Source organism: Ursus maritimus, unplaced genomic scaffold, assembly GCF_017311325.1.
Source record: "Ursus maritimus isolate PB19 unplaced genomic scaffold, ASM1731132v1 scaffold_6, whole genome shotgun sequence".
Taxonomy (NCBI): domain Eukaryota; kingdom Metazoa; phylum Chordata; class Mammalia; order Carnivora; family Ursidae; genus Ursus; species Ursus maritimus.
Genome location: NW_024426774.1, coordinates 73,125,701 through 73,145,926, shown reverse-complemented (window position 1 = coordinate 73,145,926; position 20,226 = coordinate 73,125,701). Strand labels below are relative to the sequence as shown.

Below are 20,226 nucleotides of genomic sequence, written 5' to 3'. Positions count from 1 at the left end.
ACAGAGATAGAGACAGCCAGCGAGAGAGGGAACACAAGCAGGGGGAGCGGGAGAGGAAGAAGCAGGCTCATAGCGGAGGATCCTGACGTGGGGCTCGATCCCATAACGCCGGGATCGCGCCCTGAGCCGGAGGCAGACGCTTAACCGCTGTGCCACCCAGGCGCCCCCTACTCTGTCTGACTTTAATGTAGTCACTCCAGATATCTTTGGTTAGTGTTATCACAGTATATCTTGTTCCATCCTTTTAAACAAAAACTGTTGCTATGAAGAGAATCAGTATAATTCATGCAGAATAAATCTAATCATTTCTCACTTTGAATGTACTTTTCTTTTTTGTTTAATTCAGACATGCCAGCTTTTCATAAATGCAGCAGTTGACTCCCCTGCGATTGATTACCATATATCTCTAGCCCAGAGTGCTTTGCAAGTCTGTCTGACACATCCTGAGCTCCAGAATGAAATTTGCTGTCAGCTCATTAAACAGACAAGACGGAGACAGCCACAGAATCAACCAGGACCGCTGCAGGTATATACTGATACATATACATGCAATTTAAAATGATGTTGTTTTCCTCACTGTGAGCATGATACATAGTCAATATAGACATTTGAAAAATGCAAAAAGTATGAAAAGGAAAAATAGCTATTAATATTTTGATGTATGTTCTTTCCGTTTATTTATATATTTGTGTTTCTGTGTAAATGTGTATTGCGTACATTTATGCACACTCACTGTCTCCACACCACTAGAGCTGCAGTGTGCATACTACTTTTTTAAAAACTATAGAACATAACATTTCCCCTGTATCCTTCATCATTCTTCAAAAACATTAATGGTGCATTAAAATCAATCACTATACAGTTAGGTTCTTCCAATCATTTTTCTTGGAATAAATATCCCTACAGTAGACCTCTCTGCACCTAAACCCTGTGTACAAGTCCAGCAAATTTCTTTGAGTCCATTTCTAGAATTTCCGTATATTTTCAGCAATGTTCAGTGTAATTCTGCTTTTAAATCCTTTCCAGGTAAAGAGTGGTATTTCACTAGTAATTTAGGATGCATTTCTTTAACTACTAGTGCAGCTGAGTATATTTTCAGGTGACTTTTGGTCACTGATGTTCACTCTTCAATGAATGCCTGTTTTAATCTTTGCTTATTAACTCCCTATTAACTGCAGGATGAATCCGGAAAGTTCTTACCCTAGCAAATAGTACACTCAGGGGATTCAGGTTTCACAGGAGTTGAAGCTTATACAATTTAAGCTTATACTATTACTAATGTGCTATTTTTTTTAAGTATGTTACTTTCACACAATTTAAAAGAATACAGGATCACATAAACACAGTCAATACAACTTTTCCCGGGCCTTGGAGGGCCCGTGCATGAGCGATGTTGGAAGCTTAAGCTTCATTTGCATTGAGGACCCTTCATAATCTAGCTCCAGAGGCCTCCTGTTTCTCCACTTAATTTTTGCCTCCTGCATCCAGCATACGCTGAAAGAATAAACACACCCCATTCTTCAGACGCACCGTGCCTTCACATTATCCTTCACCATGCACCTGCTGTTCTTCCTGCTACCTGGATCCCCTTCTCTCTTCCCACCTGTAGACTTTACAGTTGGCCCAGGCAACATCTCCCCTGTGAATTCTTCCCTGACTCCCACAGCAGTTAACTATTCCCTCCATTGGTTATACGTAAAAAAAGAAAAAGATTATGACATGGTATTGACCATGTTATATTGTAAATTACTGTTAAAATATATAACTCTCCTAAACTGTAGGTAACTCAAGACCAGAGACAGTACCTTTTCCCCCTCCTTCTTCATACAACATTTAAAAAATGATTGAAGTTATACTTAATAAAAAATAAATAAAATAGAAAAGAGGATACAGAACAGAGCAAAGGAAAAACAAAAATCACATATAATCCCATTACATAAAGATAACCTCTGCTAATATCATTATACTTGCCCCTCATTTGGATATGTATATATGTATATATGTATGTATGTGTGGGTAGATTGGTTTTGGTTTGGGGTATATGACTTTTTTACTGTTTTTCAGTCTGCCTCTCCTCAAAACCATTACTTCTATTTCAGCGAATGAGTAAATACATAAACAGACAAAAACAATGCCCCTAATCTTTGAGGGTGATGTCAAAAGGACTACCATATCTACATGACCTTGGGTTCCTCGATGTAGACAATAGGGTATACAGCTAGATGGATTATAGAACATGGAATGTTTTTATGTTATAAAAGCTCTAAGCAGGTAATGTTTATGTGGAAGAAGCAAAAACCTGTGGGGGCTGAGAAGGACCATCATCATCCCTTTCCTCACAGCCTTTCAGTCACACGCTCTCACCGGGTCTCTGACTGCCAGGTGGTGTCTAACCTATGGTGCTTCTCTTTGCCCAGGGCTGGCAGCTCTTGGCTCTCTGTGTTGGGCTCTTCCTTCCCCACCATCCTTTCCTGTGGCTCCTCAGGCTCCACCTAAAGAGGAATGCAGATTCCAGGTGTGCAGAGAACTAGCCAGCTGAACCTGTTTACGTGGCTCTGAAAGTCGACAATAAGTCATAAGTATTTAGTAACCTGCCAGGTACATTTGCGGAAGAATGTGTGAAACAAATGTTGGTGCCAGAAGCCTTTGGTTCTCCTTTATGTGAGGCTTGGAAAATATTTCCTTTTTTGTGTTAAATGTCTTCCAGAGGACTGCAATAAGAGCTTGAAAAACTGACAATATTTATAAGTGAAAAGTCTTTGTGCATTTCAGGGGTGGATGACGTAGCAAGAGTGGGTGCTCATTCCGTAAAAGCAACTGTTTTGTTCCCTTCGTTTTCCCTGTTGCTATTTTTCTCTACGTTGAATTCTTTTAAGTGGGAGAACTTCCCCGACGGTCTTCCCTCCTTTTATCCTTGTGTGTATTTGAATTGCTTCAGAATTTTTACTCCCTTCAAAAAGACATCTAAAATCCACCCGTCAGTATGGCTTTCTATCAGTGGGACCCTGGGCACCCAGCCAAGGGTATCACGATCATTTCATGCAACTGGTTCATGACTTAAATAGACTCTGGCTCTAAAATAAACAAAACAAACACAATGAAAGAGAAAACAACTTGGCAATAGTAGGAAAATACTCCCCAGTTTGTATTATATTTTGGGGATTCTGTGATAAAAGTCATGTGATTTTATAAAATTAATTAATTATATTTTTAAGTAATCTCTATATCCAATGTGGGGCTTGAACTCATGATCCCAAGATCAAGAGTCCCATGCTCTCCTGACAGAGCCAGCCAGGCGCCCCAAGGTCACGTGATTTTAGTTGTAGTCACTGAAGAGCCCCTAGACAAAGGGTGGCATTCTAAGATTTATTTATTTGAGAGAAAGAGAGTGCACATGCACAGAGAGGGAAGAGGTAGAGAGGGAGAGAGAGTCTTAAGGAGACTCTGTGCTGAGTGCAGAGCCCAACGCAGGGCTCGATCTCACAACCCTGAGATCATGATCTGAGCTGAAACCAAGAGTCAGACGCTTAGCCAACTGCACCACACAGGCACCCCAAAGAGAGGCATTTTAAAGATTTAATTTTTAAGTAATCTCTACACCTAACGTGGGGTTCGAACTCACAACCCTGAGATCAAGAGTTGCATGCTCTACCAATTGAGCCAGCCAGGCACCTCTAAAGGGTGACATTTTAAGGTCTGCCTAGAAGGTACTTTACAATACAGATATTTAGAGGTAGTATCAGTCTGCTTTTATAGAAATTATAAACGAGGACAAATAAGATCTCCATCCAGCTTTAGCATTTATTTACCAGTGGTCTTGTTTAATGCTTAAGATTTTTTAAGAAGTGCATGTTTTATAGGGTAAAGAAGGAAAATACGTTTTTGTTTGTTTGAAGCTGTTTTCTTACCTAGTTAGCAGTCAAGCACTAACCTCCATGTTCCTCCAAAGAGACCTCTGCTACATCATGTGTTTCCTAAGTTAGCCTATCCTATTTTATACAATTGATTCCTTTGTATTTGTTAAGATAATTACTGTCTATTGACTATATAATGACTGGTAACTTTAAATTCATTTTGTGACTACAATAATAAAATAAAGAGGAAGAATGCTTTGTGGGGAAGTTTGATTCAGTCAGTTGCAAAAGTAAAGAAACTAGAATTTGAGAAAAGTTGTAGCAGTTTAATACTATTCGGAAAGAAGAATTACCGTCAAAATTAGCATAAGGCATGGTAATGTACACCAACCTAATGTATTAGGTTGTCTTAAATTTATTTGTAGGCTTTATCTTAAGTTGTGTATTATAGGACAGAATTCGGAAAGTATGCCATTTACTGCCAGCGATGTGTAGAAAGAACACAACAAAATGGAGATCGAGAAGCAAGACCCTCAAGAATGGAAATCCTTTCAACCCTTCTTCGAAACCCTTACCACCATTCTTTGCCCTTCAGTATTCCCGTGCACTTCATGAATGGGATATATCAGGTGGGTTACCCTGTCTGCCCTGATGCAAGCGTGCCTGCTTCGCCTTGAACCCTATGTGTAGCCTCTGTGGAATAGGGAAATGAGACCGTCTACCTACCTTTGTCAGCAGCTGGCAGTGATCATAAGTGTGCAAATACATTACGTGTCTTCTAACAGCTGAGTTTTGAAACGGTTTTGCTAAGGATTCACACTGAAATCCAAATTGAGCCTAAAGAGCTTTACTGCCTGTATAGTTCTGATAGAGAAAATCAGAAATACTTTGATTGAGGCCTTTCCCAGCCAGGGTACTTGCTAGGTGAGAAAATAAATACTGACAGTAGGTGTGTACCGGTTTAGTTTTTTCAAAGTCTCCAAGTCTCAGGAATTATCTGGGAAAACTCCTCCAGGCCTCCCGGCTCTCAGATCTAGGTGTTCACTTATTTTTTTAATAGATTTTATTTATTTATTTATTTATTTATTTATTTATTTATTTGAGAGACAGAGCATGAGCGAGGGGAAGGGCAGAAGGCGAGGGAGAAGCAGACTCCCTTCTGAGCAGGGAGCCGGATGTGGGGCTCCTTCCCAGGACCCCAAGATCATGACCTGAGCTGAAGGACACTTAACTGACTAAGCCACCCAGGCGCCCCTAGATGTTCACTTATTAACCGAAGCAAACATGTTCTGAAGCTGGCAGCTGATCTTTGTAGCCACAACTTCTTAGCACAGAGTTCAGATATGTAACTGCATATTAAAGAAACAAACATTATTTATTTTTATTTATTTATTCATTTTTAATTGAAATGTTGACACACAATGTTACCCTGCTTTCAGGTTTACAATGCGGTGATCCTACATTTATATACATTACGAAATGATCACCAAGAAAGTCTGGTTACCATTTGTCACCATACAAAGTGATTACAGGATTATTGACTGTATTCCCAATGCTCTACTTTGCACCCCCATGACTGTTTAAGTGCATTTCTTGTTTACTTTTTTCCATTAGCTTAAAGATTGCATATTGTACTGTAGTTCTTGGTTTGCTTTAACGGGTAGGCATGATATCTCTGCAAGATGTTTACGGCTGTCAAATGATCTTTGTATTTTGAATTCATGTCTGTTGGCTGAAGCCAAGATTTCTGAATTCTTACAGCAACCTAGCAATTAAGATGACATTAATTTTCTCCAGTAGAGCTTTGGTATGGGGGGAGTTAAAGCACCTAGATAAATATATGTTATCATTAATCATGCATCAAATACGCCCTGTCTCCCCCCTGAAATCCTTGTTGAAATTTAAGTTTGAAATGTACATAGTCTTTTGTTAAGAGAATAACTTCGTTATTTCTGCTTAGGTAGTTGGATTTGATGCATCGACCACAGTAGAAGAATTTTTGAACACTTTGAACCAGGATACAGGAATGAGGAAGCCAGCACAGTCTGGCTTTGCATTATTCACGGATGATCCTTCTGGCAGGGACGTAGAGCATTGTCTTCAAGGAAACATTAAGGTGAAGCCAACTCCTTTTAAAAAAGCAGATCCAGGGGCCCCTGGGTGGCTCAGTTGTTAAGCGTCTGCCTTTGGCCCAGGGCCTGATCCCAGAGTCCAGGGATCGAGCCCCACATCAGGCTCCTCTGCTGGGAGCCTGCTTTTTCCTCTCCCACTCCCCCTGTTTGTGTTCCTTCTCTCGCTGGCTGCCTCTCTCTCTGTCAAATAAATAAATAAAATCTTTAAAAAAAAAAATGCAGATCCAGCAAACAGGGAAGAAGCTGCTTTTTGCTATTTGCAAAAATATTAGTTCAGGAGGTTTCAGAAATTTTAAGTCATCTAATCTGCACAATAAAAAAAAATTGTTGAAGTCATAGAATTCTTAAACACAACCTGCACACACACAGACTCCATGGTAAGACAGGAGAAAGACTAGTAATAGCAATACTACCCTATCTAGTAGGGTAATAAGAGAGGAGGTAGGGCAACTCTAATAAAGTAGCTTTTTATTGTATTCATTCACTAGGCAATACTCACTTACCTGTCATAGGAGCTGGGCTGGACCTTGTTGGGAATGCAGAGGGCCAGAAGTAGTTCCTGTCCACCGTGAACTTACAGTTTGTTTGGGGAAGAGCAGCCGTATACGCTGATAAACTTAAGCCAGAATTGAAAGTGATAAATGATTTAAGAGTCCTGTGAATGTTCCACGGAGGTTAAGTTCAGCACTGGAAAATAGGGAAGAGCTGAACTGGACGTCGAAGGACGGGTGGAAAATGGGCCCGTGGAAATTAAGAGGGAATTGCAAACATAAGGAAAATCATGAACAACGATGGAAAACTGGATGATTTTTTAAAAATCTTGTCTAGGTCATAGTAAAATGACTTTAATAAAGTTTCCATCCTGCAATGGTAACAAATATAGAATACAGAACCGTAGGAACCTTACAGGAATGGGCCTCTTACTTTGCAAATGAGGAAGCGGTAGCCCAAAAGTGAAAACAGTTTACTCCCAATCACACAACTAGAACTGGGTCTGGACCCTTTGCTCACTTGATATGGTCCTTGACTGCTCTTGGGAATAAGCGCCTTGTTGCGGGGTGAAGGTATTTCTGTGACGTGAAGATGAAAGAATGGAGGCAGAATAGGAGAAGACATAGGATCAGAAGTAATAGACCCCACAGGTTTAGAGGACATGAAATGTCAGTACTTTTCTTCAAACTACCAAAGCCCAACACTTGCAGATCAGCCTGTTGGGGCTCCAAGGGGTCCCACAGAACACTTCTCCTACTATTCCACAAGCTCCTACGTAGTTCGTTAGGAATGTTGGTTAGTAGGTGTGCTACCCGCCTCCCCCCACCCCCACCCTGCATATGTGGCTGCCTATTTCGAAATCTAGATAAAGGAATGTCTTTTTCTCCTCAGCTCCAGGTATATCCTATTCAGTTCAGCAATTCAAATGTAAATTTTTGAGACCCGCATTCCTAGAGCACTGTTGTTAATAATTAGTCAAGAAGATAAGCTAGTCTTTTTGGTTGACTTGAGCTCGGTAAATGCTAGGGGCTTTGCTGAATAACTGCTTACCGCATATTTTTGAAAACTTTTATTTATAATTCTCTAGATGACCTGTTAAAAAAAGCAAGCAAACATTTATTTGATACCTGAAGAATTTTTTTTCTTTCCCAGTCAAAGAATCTTAAGATTATATTTCAAGTTGCTTTGAGATAACCTCAGTTATTCCAGTCTTTATAAACTCAGAAGGTGGAAAAGTTGCTTCTTCAGTGACTAAATTATGAAAAAATTCCTGGATTCTTGTTTCCAGTCTCATTCAGTCTTTCATTAAGATTCCTTTTTGAGTAAAAAATTTATGGCCGCAGTCCAAAGTTAATGGGTGTCCAAGAGGATAAGTGGACCAAAGAGCAATTTATAATTAAATCTAAAACCAGGAGTGCACAGAAGCTTAAAACAAAAGACTTCAGTCCGTTTGGTTTGATCATGTTAATTGGAAATTTTTCAGTCTGCAGACATGCTTCATGCTTGTCTTCAAAAAAATGCTGATTTGAGAATTGCTCTAAATCTCCATTTTCCACTTCCCTTCTAGATATGTGATATTATTTCTAAGTGGGAACAGGCCTCCAAAGAACAGCAGCCTGGAAAATGGGAAGGTACAAGAACTGTTCGTCTGACTTATAAAAACAGGTGTGTAATGCTGTATCCAGATGTCAAAGTGTGAGTGTATCCTTATGCTCAAATCATGCGCTGACGATTTCCTACTGAACAGTCTTGCTAGTTATGTGCGTTCGTTTTTCTGTAAAAGGAAACTCTAGGAAGAAACTGTCACATAAAATTTTGTTTCTAGCTCTAGTCTCTTCAAGTCATGAATGGGTATATTTTAGAAAAATTTACATTTGGACAAAGATTAGGAAAAAACTGTAAGAAAGAATAGCTGCTTTCTTAAGGTGGTTGCTAGGTGGGTGAATTTTTTCACTTTCAATGATTTCTTTAGCATTACATTTTTCATAAAGAAGATCTGTAGTAGGAAGAAATATTTTGGGGGTGCCTCGCTGGCTCAGTTGGAAGAGCATGTGACTCTTGATCTCAGGGTCGTGAGTTTGAGCCCCATGTTGGGCATAGAGATACCTTAAGTAAACAAAACCTGGGGCGCCTGGGTGGCTCAGTCGGCTAAGTGTCTGCCTTTGGCTCAGGTCATGATCCCGGGGTCCTAGAATGGAGCCCCGCATCAGGCTCCCTGCTCAGTGGGGAGCCTGCTTCTCTCTCTGCCTGCCGTTCCCCTGCTTGTGCATGCCCTCTCTCTCTCTCTCTGTGTCAAATAAATAAAATCTTTAAAAAAAAATAATACAGGGGCGCCTGGGTGGCACAGTGGTTGGGCGTCTGCCTTTGGCTCAGGGCGTGATCCCGGCGTTGTGGGATCGAGCCCCATGTCAGGCTCCTCCGCTATGAGCCTGCTTCTTCCTCTCCCACTCCCCCTGCCTGTGTTCCCTCTCTCACTGGCTGTCTCTATCTCTGTCTAATAAATATATAAAATCTTTAAAAAAAAAATAAAAAAAAAATAATACAACTAAAAAAAAGAAAAAGAAAAAGAAGAACTAGTTCAAGTCTTTTAGAAGTCATATATTCATAATTATTTATTCTCATCCTTTCATATTCTTTCTTTTTCTCTGCAATTATTGAGCTTCAGCTATGAGCCAGGCACTCAGCCAGATGCTCTGGATAAAATGGTAACAAAAGCAGACACAAATACAGTCCCTGAACTTTTGAGTTTACAGGCTAATGAGGAAGACCACTGTTAATCAACATAATTCTAAGGAATACATAATTACACATTCAGTTCAATGAAAGAGAAGAGTTTGGTTCTCTAAGAGCACATAGGAAAAAGTGTGACCTAGCCTGGAGGGATCAGGAGGCTTCTTGAGGGAATGATGCTTATGCCAGGGTCAGAAGGGGGCTGGAAGTGGACGTGGAAATGGGTAGAAAAAGATATTTCAGAGCCTGGGAGGGAAGCTGCTCAGAGGGTTTCAGGAACTGGGAAACAGCCAGTGGGCCTGGAGCACTTATCTTCCCAACAGATACATTTTTAATATACTTTGGCATATGATCAGAAACCAGATTTTCTTTGTTTCTTTCTTTCTTTCTTTCTTTTTTTTTTCCAAATATCTTCTCTTCTTCCATGTATTAGCAGAAAGTAGTACTTAGTAAACAGTGTTCACTGACCAGGTGACATTAACTGTACAAAAAAAATAAAAAGGTATTTTGCTGATTTTATGTGGATCTTCTACCCCATAAAATAGGGAATCTAAAATATCAGACCAGAGAATTACTGGTGGAATTACTGATTTAATAGTTACTTCTTTCAGAGGGCAACTTTCGGAAGATGTTCACAGGCCTAAAACTGGAGTGTAAGAAGTAAAGACACTATAGGACATAAAGAATGTGATAGCCTTTGATCCAGTAGGGATTTCTTTTTCTAATGATCTGCCCCTCAGAAATACCACATATGTGAATGAGAGTATTCCAGTACGTCCCAGTATCTTCTTTACCATCTATTTTATAACAGTGAAAAATAAGTGTTGGGAGGGACTTCACATGTTTATTAATAGGGGAACAGTTAAATAAATATGGTACCTTCATATTGTGGTCTCCTCTCAGACAGTCAGCCACTAAAGGCCGCCATTTGAACAGATTCCTTTGACCTGAGTAAACGGTGGTCATGAGCCTTTGGAGCTTCTCTATTCAGGGACTCATGAACTGTGGTGATTTGCAAGAGTTCTGAGTAACAAGAAGGTGATTGTTAAGCTTTGGTATCTAAGGTCTTAAAATCATGCTTCCTGGAGATAAGCAGGTTACTTAGATAATGGAAATCTAGTAGGCTCTGCTCCTGGAGGAACCTGTTTCCACTGATGGTGGCCTTTATCAGTGGTCCTTTGGTGACTGGCAAGCATAGCAGTTTGGAAGAAGGGGACCTTCCAGATGATTCTGTTTTAGTTCTGTGATTGCTGGAGCCATGGTACTCAAAGTGAGGGCCCTGGACTTGCAGCTTCAGGATCCCCTGGAAATGCATTAGAAATGCAAATTAGAGGCTACTGGATGGCTCAGTTGGTTAAGCAGTTTAGCCTCTGAATCTTGAGTTTGCTCAGGTCGTGATCTTGAGTTTGCTCAGGTCATGATCTCAGGGTCATGGAATCAAGCCCAGCATGAGGCTCTGCACTCAGCGTGGAGTCTGCTTGTCCCTCTCCTTCTGCTGCTTCCCCCACTCCCCCCATCTCTAAAAGAAAGAAAGAAAGAAAGAAAGAAAGAAAGAAGGAAGGAAGGAAGGAAGGAAGGAAGGAAGGAATGGAGGAAGGAAGGGAAAACCAAAAAAAAGAAATGCAAATTATTAGGCCCACTTCAGACCTACTGAGTGACACAGAATGTCTGGTCATAAGAAGTCTATGTTTTAACAATTCTCTAGGTGATTCTTATGCGTGCTGACTTTTGAGAAGCACTGATCTGGAGGTCCCCATTGCTGCCCTGTCTCTTAATCTTACCTTTCGTGAAACAGAGCCAAGTCTTGGACCTGACCTGCCATCTATCTTTATGGAGAGAGGTTCAGGAATTCTCATTTGATTTTGTTGGAACTAAATGGAATTATTTCCACGTGTAAGACGATTCTTAATAATGCATACCTTATGAATGCTTAATACATGCTAAATCTGTCTGTGATGGCTATGGTTGGAACCCAAATTAAGTTTGGATGAAATGGAGAAAGGTAGTCTTGAAACACAGATAAGAATAATACTCCAAGTCTAGCAAATGCCACTAGAAAGGACAAAGAGAGTTGTGACTAACACATAATAAAAACTGCCTTGTCAAAAAAAAAAAAATCTGTGAAACTTCCAGAAAGGTTTTTTTTTTTTTTTTTTTTAAGATTTTTTTTTTTATTTGGCAGAGATAGAGACAGCCAGCGAGAGAGGGAACACAAGCAGGGGGAGTGGGAGAGGAAGAAGCAGGCTCATAGCGGAGGAGCCTGATGTGGGGCTCGATCCCAGAACGCCGGGATCACGCCCTGAGCCGAAGGCAGGCGCTCAACCGCTGTACCACCCAGGCGCCCCCCATGACAGTATCCTTGACATTAGAAAAAAAAGCAGCTCAACCAAAGGGTTTAATTTTTAACAGAAGTTTGAAATGGCTGGATAGCCACAGCTATGAGAAAGTACTCCATGTTTCTAAATACGGATGCACCTTGCATGTATGTAAAATAGCTTAGACAATGAACCCTAATTTCCAGTGACACAGTGAGGAGGCAGACTGGCTGTGGCCTATCATGCGACCAAGGACTTGATTCTTCATCTGTCAGGCAGCCCCGTAATAAGTGAAACTGGACACCAGCTCTCTATTGTGGAATTTGTATTTATATTTAGTAAGTTAATGGAATTTTAATTATTTAGATTTAGAGGTTAAAGTTCTAATTAATAGCATTTGAACTTGTTCTCGTAGGCAACCATCTGGAAACTAATGTTTAAATTCTGTTTATGTTTAAGCTGCTTATTCAATTTGGTTTCTTACTGTGTGTTTGAAACTGCAAAAGTCAAGACATGTTTTTCACAAAACAAAACTGGCAAGGGTCCTTCCCTGAACAAGACAACTCTTCCTACCCACCCCCGCTATGAAATACAAGGTTATTTTCAGTAGTCCTTTGTGATTATTTTTCTGGAGCATAAATGAATATTCCCATCTCTGCCATCTTTAGCACCTGTATCTGTTGACTCCGAAACTAAGAAGCATCTTAATGGGTCATCTAGTTTATCCCATTTCTTCCAGCTGTGTTCACACTAGAAAAGTTTCCAGAATGGCTTTTTGAGGGATGGAGACAGAGTAGATCTTTGGATCTGCCCCTGGAGCCGGAGCGGTCATGTCCCCTCTTCTTCCACTTCCCATTACCAACAATAAAGGTCATCGGTACTGTAAAAAAAAAGAAAGAAAGAAAAGAAAAAGAAAGAAAGAAAGAAAGAAAAAAAGAAAAAAAGAAAAAGAAAAAAAAATCCACAATGAAGAGATTCTTGTGATTCCAAAGACCACTAGAGAAGAACCCTAATAATAATACTAACAGTAGTAATAATAGCCAACATTTACTGACCGCTTACCGCACAGCAGGACCTGGATTGGGCTCTTTGTATGCATCTCCTGATACAATCCTAGCAACACCCCCCCCCCCCCCCGTGAGATGGGTATTATTATTATTCCCATCATACAGATGAAGAAACTGAAGCTTCAGAGTGTTAAGTCACTTACCCAAGGCTACAGAAGGGGACTTTACAGGCTTTTTTGGCAAATAATTCCGTATGTAGCGACGCTGACTACCATTCACTTACCCATTCATGCCCTAAACGTCCATTTAGTGTGCGCCCGTGCCAGTCCTCGTCAAAGCCCTGGGGATTCAAAGGTGAAAAAAACTCCCCTACCCTTTAGAATCTTCCAGTTTACAGGGAGAGACAGACAGACATGAAATCTCGGCAATGTCATTAATCCTGTAATGGGAGCAGTAGAGCGGAATAGTGAAGAACAAGGGCTCTGCGAGACACCGCCCGGGTTACAGTCCTGGCTGTCCCACTCACTGTGTGGCCTTGAGCAAGTCACTTACCATCTCTGTGCCTCAGATACCTTCTACGTGAAATGGAAATGCAAACAGTATCTACTTCGAGGGTTTCCGAAGGACTAGGTTCAGCAAATGTAAATCCGAATTGGAGCCAGCCACACAGTAAATGCTCATCCATATTGGCTCTTTCTATGACCATAAGGTGTGAATGTACAAGACGTTGTGGGAAGATGGAAGAAGGCTTTGCAGAGTGGTGCCTTCTGAGCAGATGACTTGAGCCGGTAGCCGCAGAGGCAGCAGGCGAAGGGGGGCCACGACTGCAGTTCAGTAGTTTTATCAGTAGACCGCGGCGGACGGACTTGGGAAGGGAAGGTAAATGGAGAATGGAGAACGAGAGGAGGAGAAAGACGACAGCAAGAAATAAATGCTCCTAGGAATGAAAGATGGAGCCAGTCGGAGGCAAACAAAAGGTCCCCCAGCAGTGCTGGGTGCCCTGCCGAGTCCAGAAGCCATGTCCAGGTAGCGGAACTGGTCTTGAGAGTGATGGCATTTCCATCCCACAGCATTCCGCTTCCTGGTGTCAAGTGAGGAGGTGGACAGTTGCGAAAACCCCTGCTGTCTGACCCGGGCGCTGCCTGCAGGACAGAAGCCCACTTCCTTCTCTGCCTCAGGCCTCTTTAGGACTGCGAGTGCCCAGAAGCTGGTCACACCGGAGACACTCACATCACATTCCCCTGGCACCTTATCTGTTCAAGACTGTGGATTTGAGTTTCTGACTCTTGATCATTTTTGTGACTCTTTGGTTCCTCTCCACATTCTGTCCAAGTCCCCGTATCGTTGTCGGAGCCCACACTGTTTCATTAGGGGCTTGAGTCAGCGATTCTCCATGTTCTCTTCCTATATGCGTGTCTAGGATTGTTTTTCCCTTTTTGCCTATAGAACTTCATTTCCCCTTCCTAGGTTCCATCTTTTGGGCATGCCAGAAGAAATAGAAAATGCACTTTAGCTCCTCTTGCCTGTGGCCGTTTGCACATTTGCTTCTTTTCTCCCCTCCTAGCTATATTACCAATTCAAACTTCTCTTAAGAACCTTGGTTAAACTTGACTGGATTACAGTGATGAGTAAGACATAGTTCTTAACTTCAAGTGGAGAAATAAGCTGTGCCAAAAAGAGAGGGCTTTCATCTTAAACTTTATTCTCTTGATTTTATATCACCGTGCTGACAGCACTTTGAATTTAGATTCTTTTTCTACTGCCCAGCCATAGTCTTCTATGAGTTAACAGTTTGTCATCATGCAGTCACAGACGAGTAGGGCTTAGGATTTGTTTTTTCCAGAGACCACGTTGAATGACTGCCTGGCCAGTGATTCCGAAGTGTGGTGGGTGGTGGGAAGAATTATCAGAATCATGAGAAGGAAGAGCTTTTCAGAGTACACCCACCATGCTTCCCTGAGATTCTGACCTGCCGCCCTCTCAGTCCCTGCCAACAGAGATAATTAGCGCAAAAGATGTTATAACCGATGCCAGTGTGCCCTCTCCCGCAAGTGTGTAGGGAGAAAAAAGGCTGAAAATCCACTTATGGCCAATTGAGCACACACCTAGCCCATGCTGGATCTGAATCTCTCTTTTCCTGCTGTCCTGCCAATATTAAAGTATAGCAAGGAGGTGCCTGGGTGGCGCCAGTCAGTCGAATGGCAGGCTCTTGATTGCGACTCAGGTCACGATCTCGGGTCACAATCTCAGGATTGTGAGATCGAGCCCCGCGTCGGGCTCTGCGCTCAGGGGGGGTCTGCTTGAGGATTCTCTCCTCCTCTCTCTGCCTCCCACCCCGATCACTCTCTTTCTTTCTCTGAAATAAGTAAATAAATCTTTAAAGTATGGCAAGGTATTGCTTACCCACCCCACTGTCGTAACAGCATTGACAGCACCCCGTGCCTGGTCTGGAGCCTGAAGTCAGAGCCCCCAGAGGTCTCCCAAGTAGTGCAGCGACATAATGAATAAATAAAGAAGGTCACTGAATTCCTGAAGGCCTCCTTGGCAAACAAAAGAGATCTCCTATTTTAACAAGTAATAACAACATGTAGACTATTTTTGAACTCCTAAAGTTGCTTATTCGGATATGCCCCCCTCCAAAAAAAAGTCAAAACATTTAAATGTGTAAATAAGATTGTTTAGACCCCCAGAGAAAACTGCCACCCCCACTCATTGATGTTGATTTAGAATTGAAACTTTCCTTTTCTATTCCCTGGTATGTCTAATGTATTTAGGAAAGATTATGAGTGTTTTGAAAATTGCTTTTATACAGCCCTTTGAAAGGAAGGGTTACATCAGCATCCCTTCCAAGAGAGGGCATATTTAATTTCACTCAGTGCCTCGCGTTCTCCCTCAGTAGCACTTAAGGATTTGACATTTTATTTTATTTATTTATTTATTTTTAAAGATTTTATTTATTTATTTGACAGAGAGACAGCCAGCGGGAGAGGGAACTCAAGCAGGGGGAGTGGGAGAGGAAGAAGCAGGCTCCCAGCGGAGGAGCCTGATGTGGGGCTCGATCCCAGAACGCCGGGATCACGCCCTGAGCTGAAGGCAGATGCTTAACGACTGTGCTACCCAGGCGCCCCTGGATTTGGCATTTTAGGGCATAAAAAAATAGCATAGAAGCGTTCCTCAACCTCAAAGCAGCTGAAAATGATATATGAAACAGACACAGGAATCACTGACAAATGGTAGTTGTCTAAGTTTGTATCACTTGGGGAACCACTTTAGAATAACCCTGTATCAGTCCTCTGGATTTGTCTTTACTTTCTTCCTTTGTAAGAATGCCATTTAATGAAAGATTTTCTCTTTTTTTAGACTATATTTCTCAATGCAAGCTCGTGGAGAGACTGATAGAGAAAAGTTGCTGTTAATGTACCAGACAAATGATCAAATAATAAATGGACTTTTTCCTCTGAACAAGGATCTGGCATTAGAAATGGCGGCTCTTTTAGCTCAGGTAACTTCTGTGTTCTATAAAATCATACTTAGTAAAGGTAATATACTAATTTCTACATTGATTTAAATGTAGCAAAACAATATATCTTATAATTCTTTAAATTCACATTGCTATGATTAACACCTTAAAACTTATGGGCATTGTAATTACAGTTTGACTCAGAATTGCTGACTATAGTGGTATCGACTGAGACAGTATTCCTCATGGAACCTAGTTTCTTAATTATCTTGAAAGTATCCCTCTAGGCTCTGCATTTAATAAAGGAGTTTGAGTGTAGAGCTGCAGGGCTGAGGGCGCCTTGCTGAAATCATTCAGTAATATAATATAGGAGTCGGTCTTTGAAAAGGCTAGAGCACTTTCTCTGGTTTACCTATTGCATCAATAGGATTAAGTTCAGACTTTTATAAACACACACAGAAATTAATAGTGACTTAATCCAAATAGAAGTATATTTGTTTCTCATGTAGAGAGAGGCATGCGGACACCTCTACGGAGTCATCAGAGGCATGGGCTTTGTCTTGCTCTCCATCCTTCTTCCCCTAGCGTGTCCTCTTCATGGTCCTGGAGAGCTGCCAGAGTTCCAGCTATTACATCAGTGTTCCAGGCATTATGATGGAGGAAGGGCTGAAACAGGGCATACCTTCCCATCTTTGAGAAACGTTACAGAAGTTACATAGAACACTTGCAATTATGTCTCCCTGGTCAAAACTTGGTCATATGGCCTTGCCAGCCTACAAGGGAGACCAGTAAATGTGGTCTTAGCTGGGTTAGCAAGGAGCACAGCTAAATTCAAGGTTCTTATTACTCAGGAGGAAAGAGAGAATAGTCATTAGAGACAACTCACCTGAGTCTGTGCATGGATTAATTAAAGGAAAACGTTAAGGCAACTTTATGATGTGTCATCAGGACAAAGGCTTAGATTCCCCAAGGTTTTGGTCCTTGCACTCTGCACACCATCCCAGGACCTCTCTTTATCTGCCCCCTGCCATTGATTCCCAAATCTTTTCTCTCCAGTTCACTTCTTTCATGGGCTCCTTAAATTCGACGTAGCAAGAACAGAACTAATCGTCTTCTCTCCTTTCCCTTCACATTCTGTGTCTTCGCTGTGCTACTGTCTCTGCACAGTCCCCAGTGCAAGCTTCGAGCCCAGGAATCCTCACTGACTGCCCTCCTTTTCACCTGGTCCCACCGGTCACCGTGTCCCACCTCTTTTAAGTCTTAGATACATGCTCCTCTTCACTCATTTGCACGTTGGCCACCATTGCTATGGTTCGGACCACCATCATGTCCTACCATCCCTCCCGAGGCAGACTTCTAACTCGTGAGCCTTTCTCTGGTCTGATTCCCCACAAATTTGTCCTCCACCCAGATGCTAGAGAGATCGTTTCAGTTTTCTATTGCTACATAAGCAATGACTCCAAGACTCCATCACTTAAAAAAAAAATAGTTTGGGTAGGGATGAGTAAGGACAGCTTGTCTCTGGGGCAGATGGCATCAGCTGGCCTCACGCGAAGGCCAGCTGTGACTCTGTGGCTGCAGGCTGGAGTCATTTGAAGACTCGTCCATGTACACAGCTGGTGTCTGTCACCAGCTGGTGAGTTGGGCGTGTGCTTCCTCACAGAATGGCGGTTGGATGGCGAGAGCAACGTGCCGAAAGAGAGACAAGAAGTGGAGGCTACCATTTTCTTAAGGCCTGGGCCTGAAAGCTGTGCCGCGGTAGTTTGTTTGGCAGCACTAGGAGCTGGGGTGGAGATCTAGCAAACACGTGAATCTAGCTAGCTGTGTCATTCCCTCGTTCACACAGAAGGACATCCGTGATCTAAACTCCGCCTGCCTCTCCCGCGTCATCTGCTAATATTCCCTGCCTTGAACTTTATGCTCCAACAAAGCGTTGAACTGCTTCCCTGCATAATTCGCTGACTTGCATATGGCTCACTTTTTCTTACCTCTCATGTTTACCTGTTTGTCTGCTCTGCCCTGGAATGTCTCTACTGCCATTCCTTCACCTGTTAATTTCAGTGTATCCTTTAATTCTCATCTTGGGTTCACTTATTCCAGGAAACCTTCCTGGATTCTTGGGGTTTTTATTCTGCCTGCACAGTACTGTCTTTACCTCAGTGGCTTATTATTATTGATTTGTTTCAGCTTTGTACCCTGACAGTAGCCTCCCTGAGGGAAAGGGCTGTCCCTGTTCATCTGTACCTAGCACAGTGCCGTACACATAGTCCATTCGCCCTTGGATGAATGGATAGTTGATAATTTAGTTCATTTTTGTAACGATTTTATGGACATCCAAAATTTGAAGCATTCATGCTACACCGAAGGTTCTCTTTTTTGCACGTGATGCCAAGCTAGGGAAAAGACAAATAGGTCACATATTTTCTTGGTGATAGGATTAGGTATGATTCCCTATCACTTGCCACTCTAGTCTCTAGTCCTCTAACGGCACAGAGTCTGTGTTAAAAAGCACTTGCATTTTTACTAAAATTTAAGTTAGTCTTCCTATTTCAGCTTTTCATTTTGTCAGACAGTTTCTCCAAGATAATTATAATGTACTTTGCAAACATAATACTTCTAACATGTTTTAGATGAATTCAGGGAAGGAGTAGAGAGGTAAGACTATACATACACCTAGAAAATTCTGAACGTGTTACTAACTAAAAAGTATAATTTCTCCATCCATGAAAGCAAACTTAAATAATACCCCTTTTCCTTTTCCTCAGAGTAGTCTTTATGAAGACGAATGAAATATACTAATCTGAGATCTGTAGAAGAAAGGTTATTCCTGTTGTAGATTTGGATATCTGTAGGTCCTTGCTGATATTCTCCATCTTAGGAAATTCTTGGAGCTAAACGTGAATCATTATACATAGTATCTGGAAAGGTGTCATGTTGATGGCAGTCATGTTAGGAATCCTCTGAGCTCATTTTCAGTTATTTTGCAAACGTGTGTGCTCATTCTGTGCCACGCAGTATGCCAGGTGCTGAGAGAGGGGATGCTGAGCTTGGAGATTCCACTATAGGGCCCTAAGAGGAAATGTTGCCTTGAACGGCCAATTTTTGTAACTACTGTTTGTCCAACTGTCATCCTCCTGGGGGTGAAATTTTGCTTTTATGTTTCACAGGTAGCTGTGCTGAGTATGACCTGGTGGTCAGTGAGGACAATAAAAAGCTTGCTCTGGGGAGAAGGATTTTAGTATATTTGAAGAGCAGATGGACAACTTGTATTTGGTATGAGGAAATTAGGGAAGGAGGTAGGAGATGGGGATGGCCTTGAACAGCAGGGCCAAGCCAAGAAGCCAACAAGTAAGAAACTGGGGCAGAGACCTAGAGAGCTAGAATATACTGTAAGGGCAAAGCTCAGATGAGGAATTTAGACAGCAGTGGGTCAGACTAAGAGCTAGAAAAGAGAAGCCAAAGGGGTCAAAATCTCAGAGTATGGTTGTGCTAACGGCTTACCTGGAGACAGAGGGCTCTCTTGAGTTGGAGACCACACCCAGCCTGGATGGATCCCTCCACCAGCTGTTGGGGAGTGCTGTACATAAGGATTTGAATGTTCAATAGGACATTCATCTAATGTCCCCATTCCACCTCCCTCCTTGAGCCCTCTTTGGTGCCCTATATAAGGCACTTGACACAAGTCATTACAAGTATAAACAACTTGTTTATACTTCAGTCTCCTCTACTGGACAATAAACTCCTTGAGGGTAGGAACTGTGCTCAACTGTTTTTTTTTTATCTCACCTCACTTATGACAGTGCCTGACATATAATGGAGACTCGACCTAGGTTTGGATGAATGAGTGGGTGGGTGAGTGGGTGGAGAGATGGTTGGGTAGGTAGAGAACGGCATCTGTGTAGCCTCATTAATGGAGATAACGATTGAACATTCTTTCATTCAGGGAGAAAGAGGAATAGAGGGCTCTAGTCCCAGAATAACAGAATAAGGGGATGGATACAGAACGATTTATGGGGAAAATCTAGGAAGAAAGTAATGAGAGTATAGTTCTTGCTCCATTATATTCAATAGGGACCCTTAAGAAGTGCAAATAATACTTTTTTGAGACTTTTCATAGCTTTATAGCTTTTTTTGTCTTTTATTTTTAGGCTCCGTTTTGCCTTATTATTAGCAATTAAAATAGTGCCTTAAAGGGGCACCTGGGTGGCTCAGTCGTTAAGCATCTGTTTTTGGGTC

At 41.8% G+C, this 20,226-nt stretch overlaps 1 protein-coding gene across 1 annotated transcript in view; it reads left to right on the top strand.

The window, feature by feature from the left end:
• The window catches only part of PLEKHH2 (pleckstrin homology, MyTH4 and FERM domain containing H2), a 95,542-nt gene that overhangs the window by 64,297 nt on the left and 11,019 nt on the right, over positions 1-20,226 (top strand). Inside the window, exons 19-24 of the mRNA XM_008699810.2 lie at positions 347-526; positions 2,418-2,515; positions 4,306-4,483; positions 5,815-5,970; positions 8,046-8,143; positions 15,891-16,032. Of these exons, the coding sequence (XP_008698032.2) occupies positions 347-526; positions 2,418-2,515; positions 4,306-4,483; positions 5,815-5,970; positions 8,046-8,143; positions 15,891-16,032 (852 nt within the window). The remainder of the gene's footprint in view (positions 1-346; positions 527-2,417; positions 2,516-4,305; positions 4,484-5,814; positions 5,971-8,045; positions 8,144-15,890; positions 16,033-20,226) is intronic.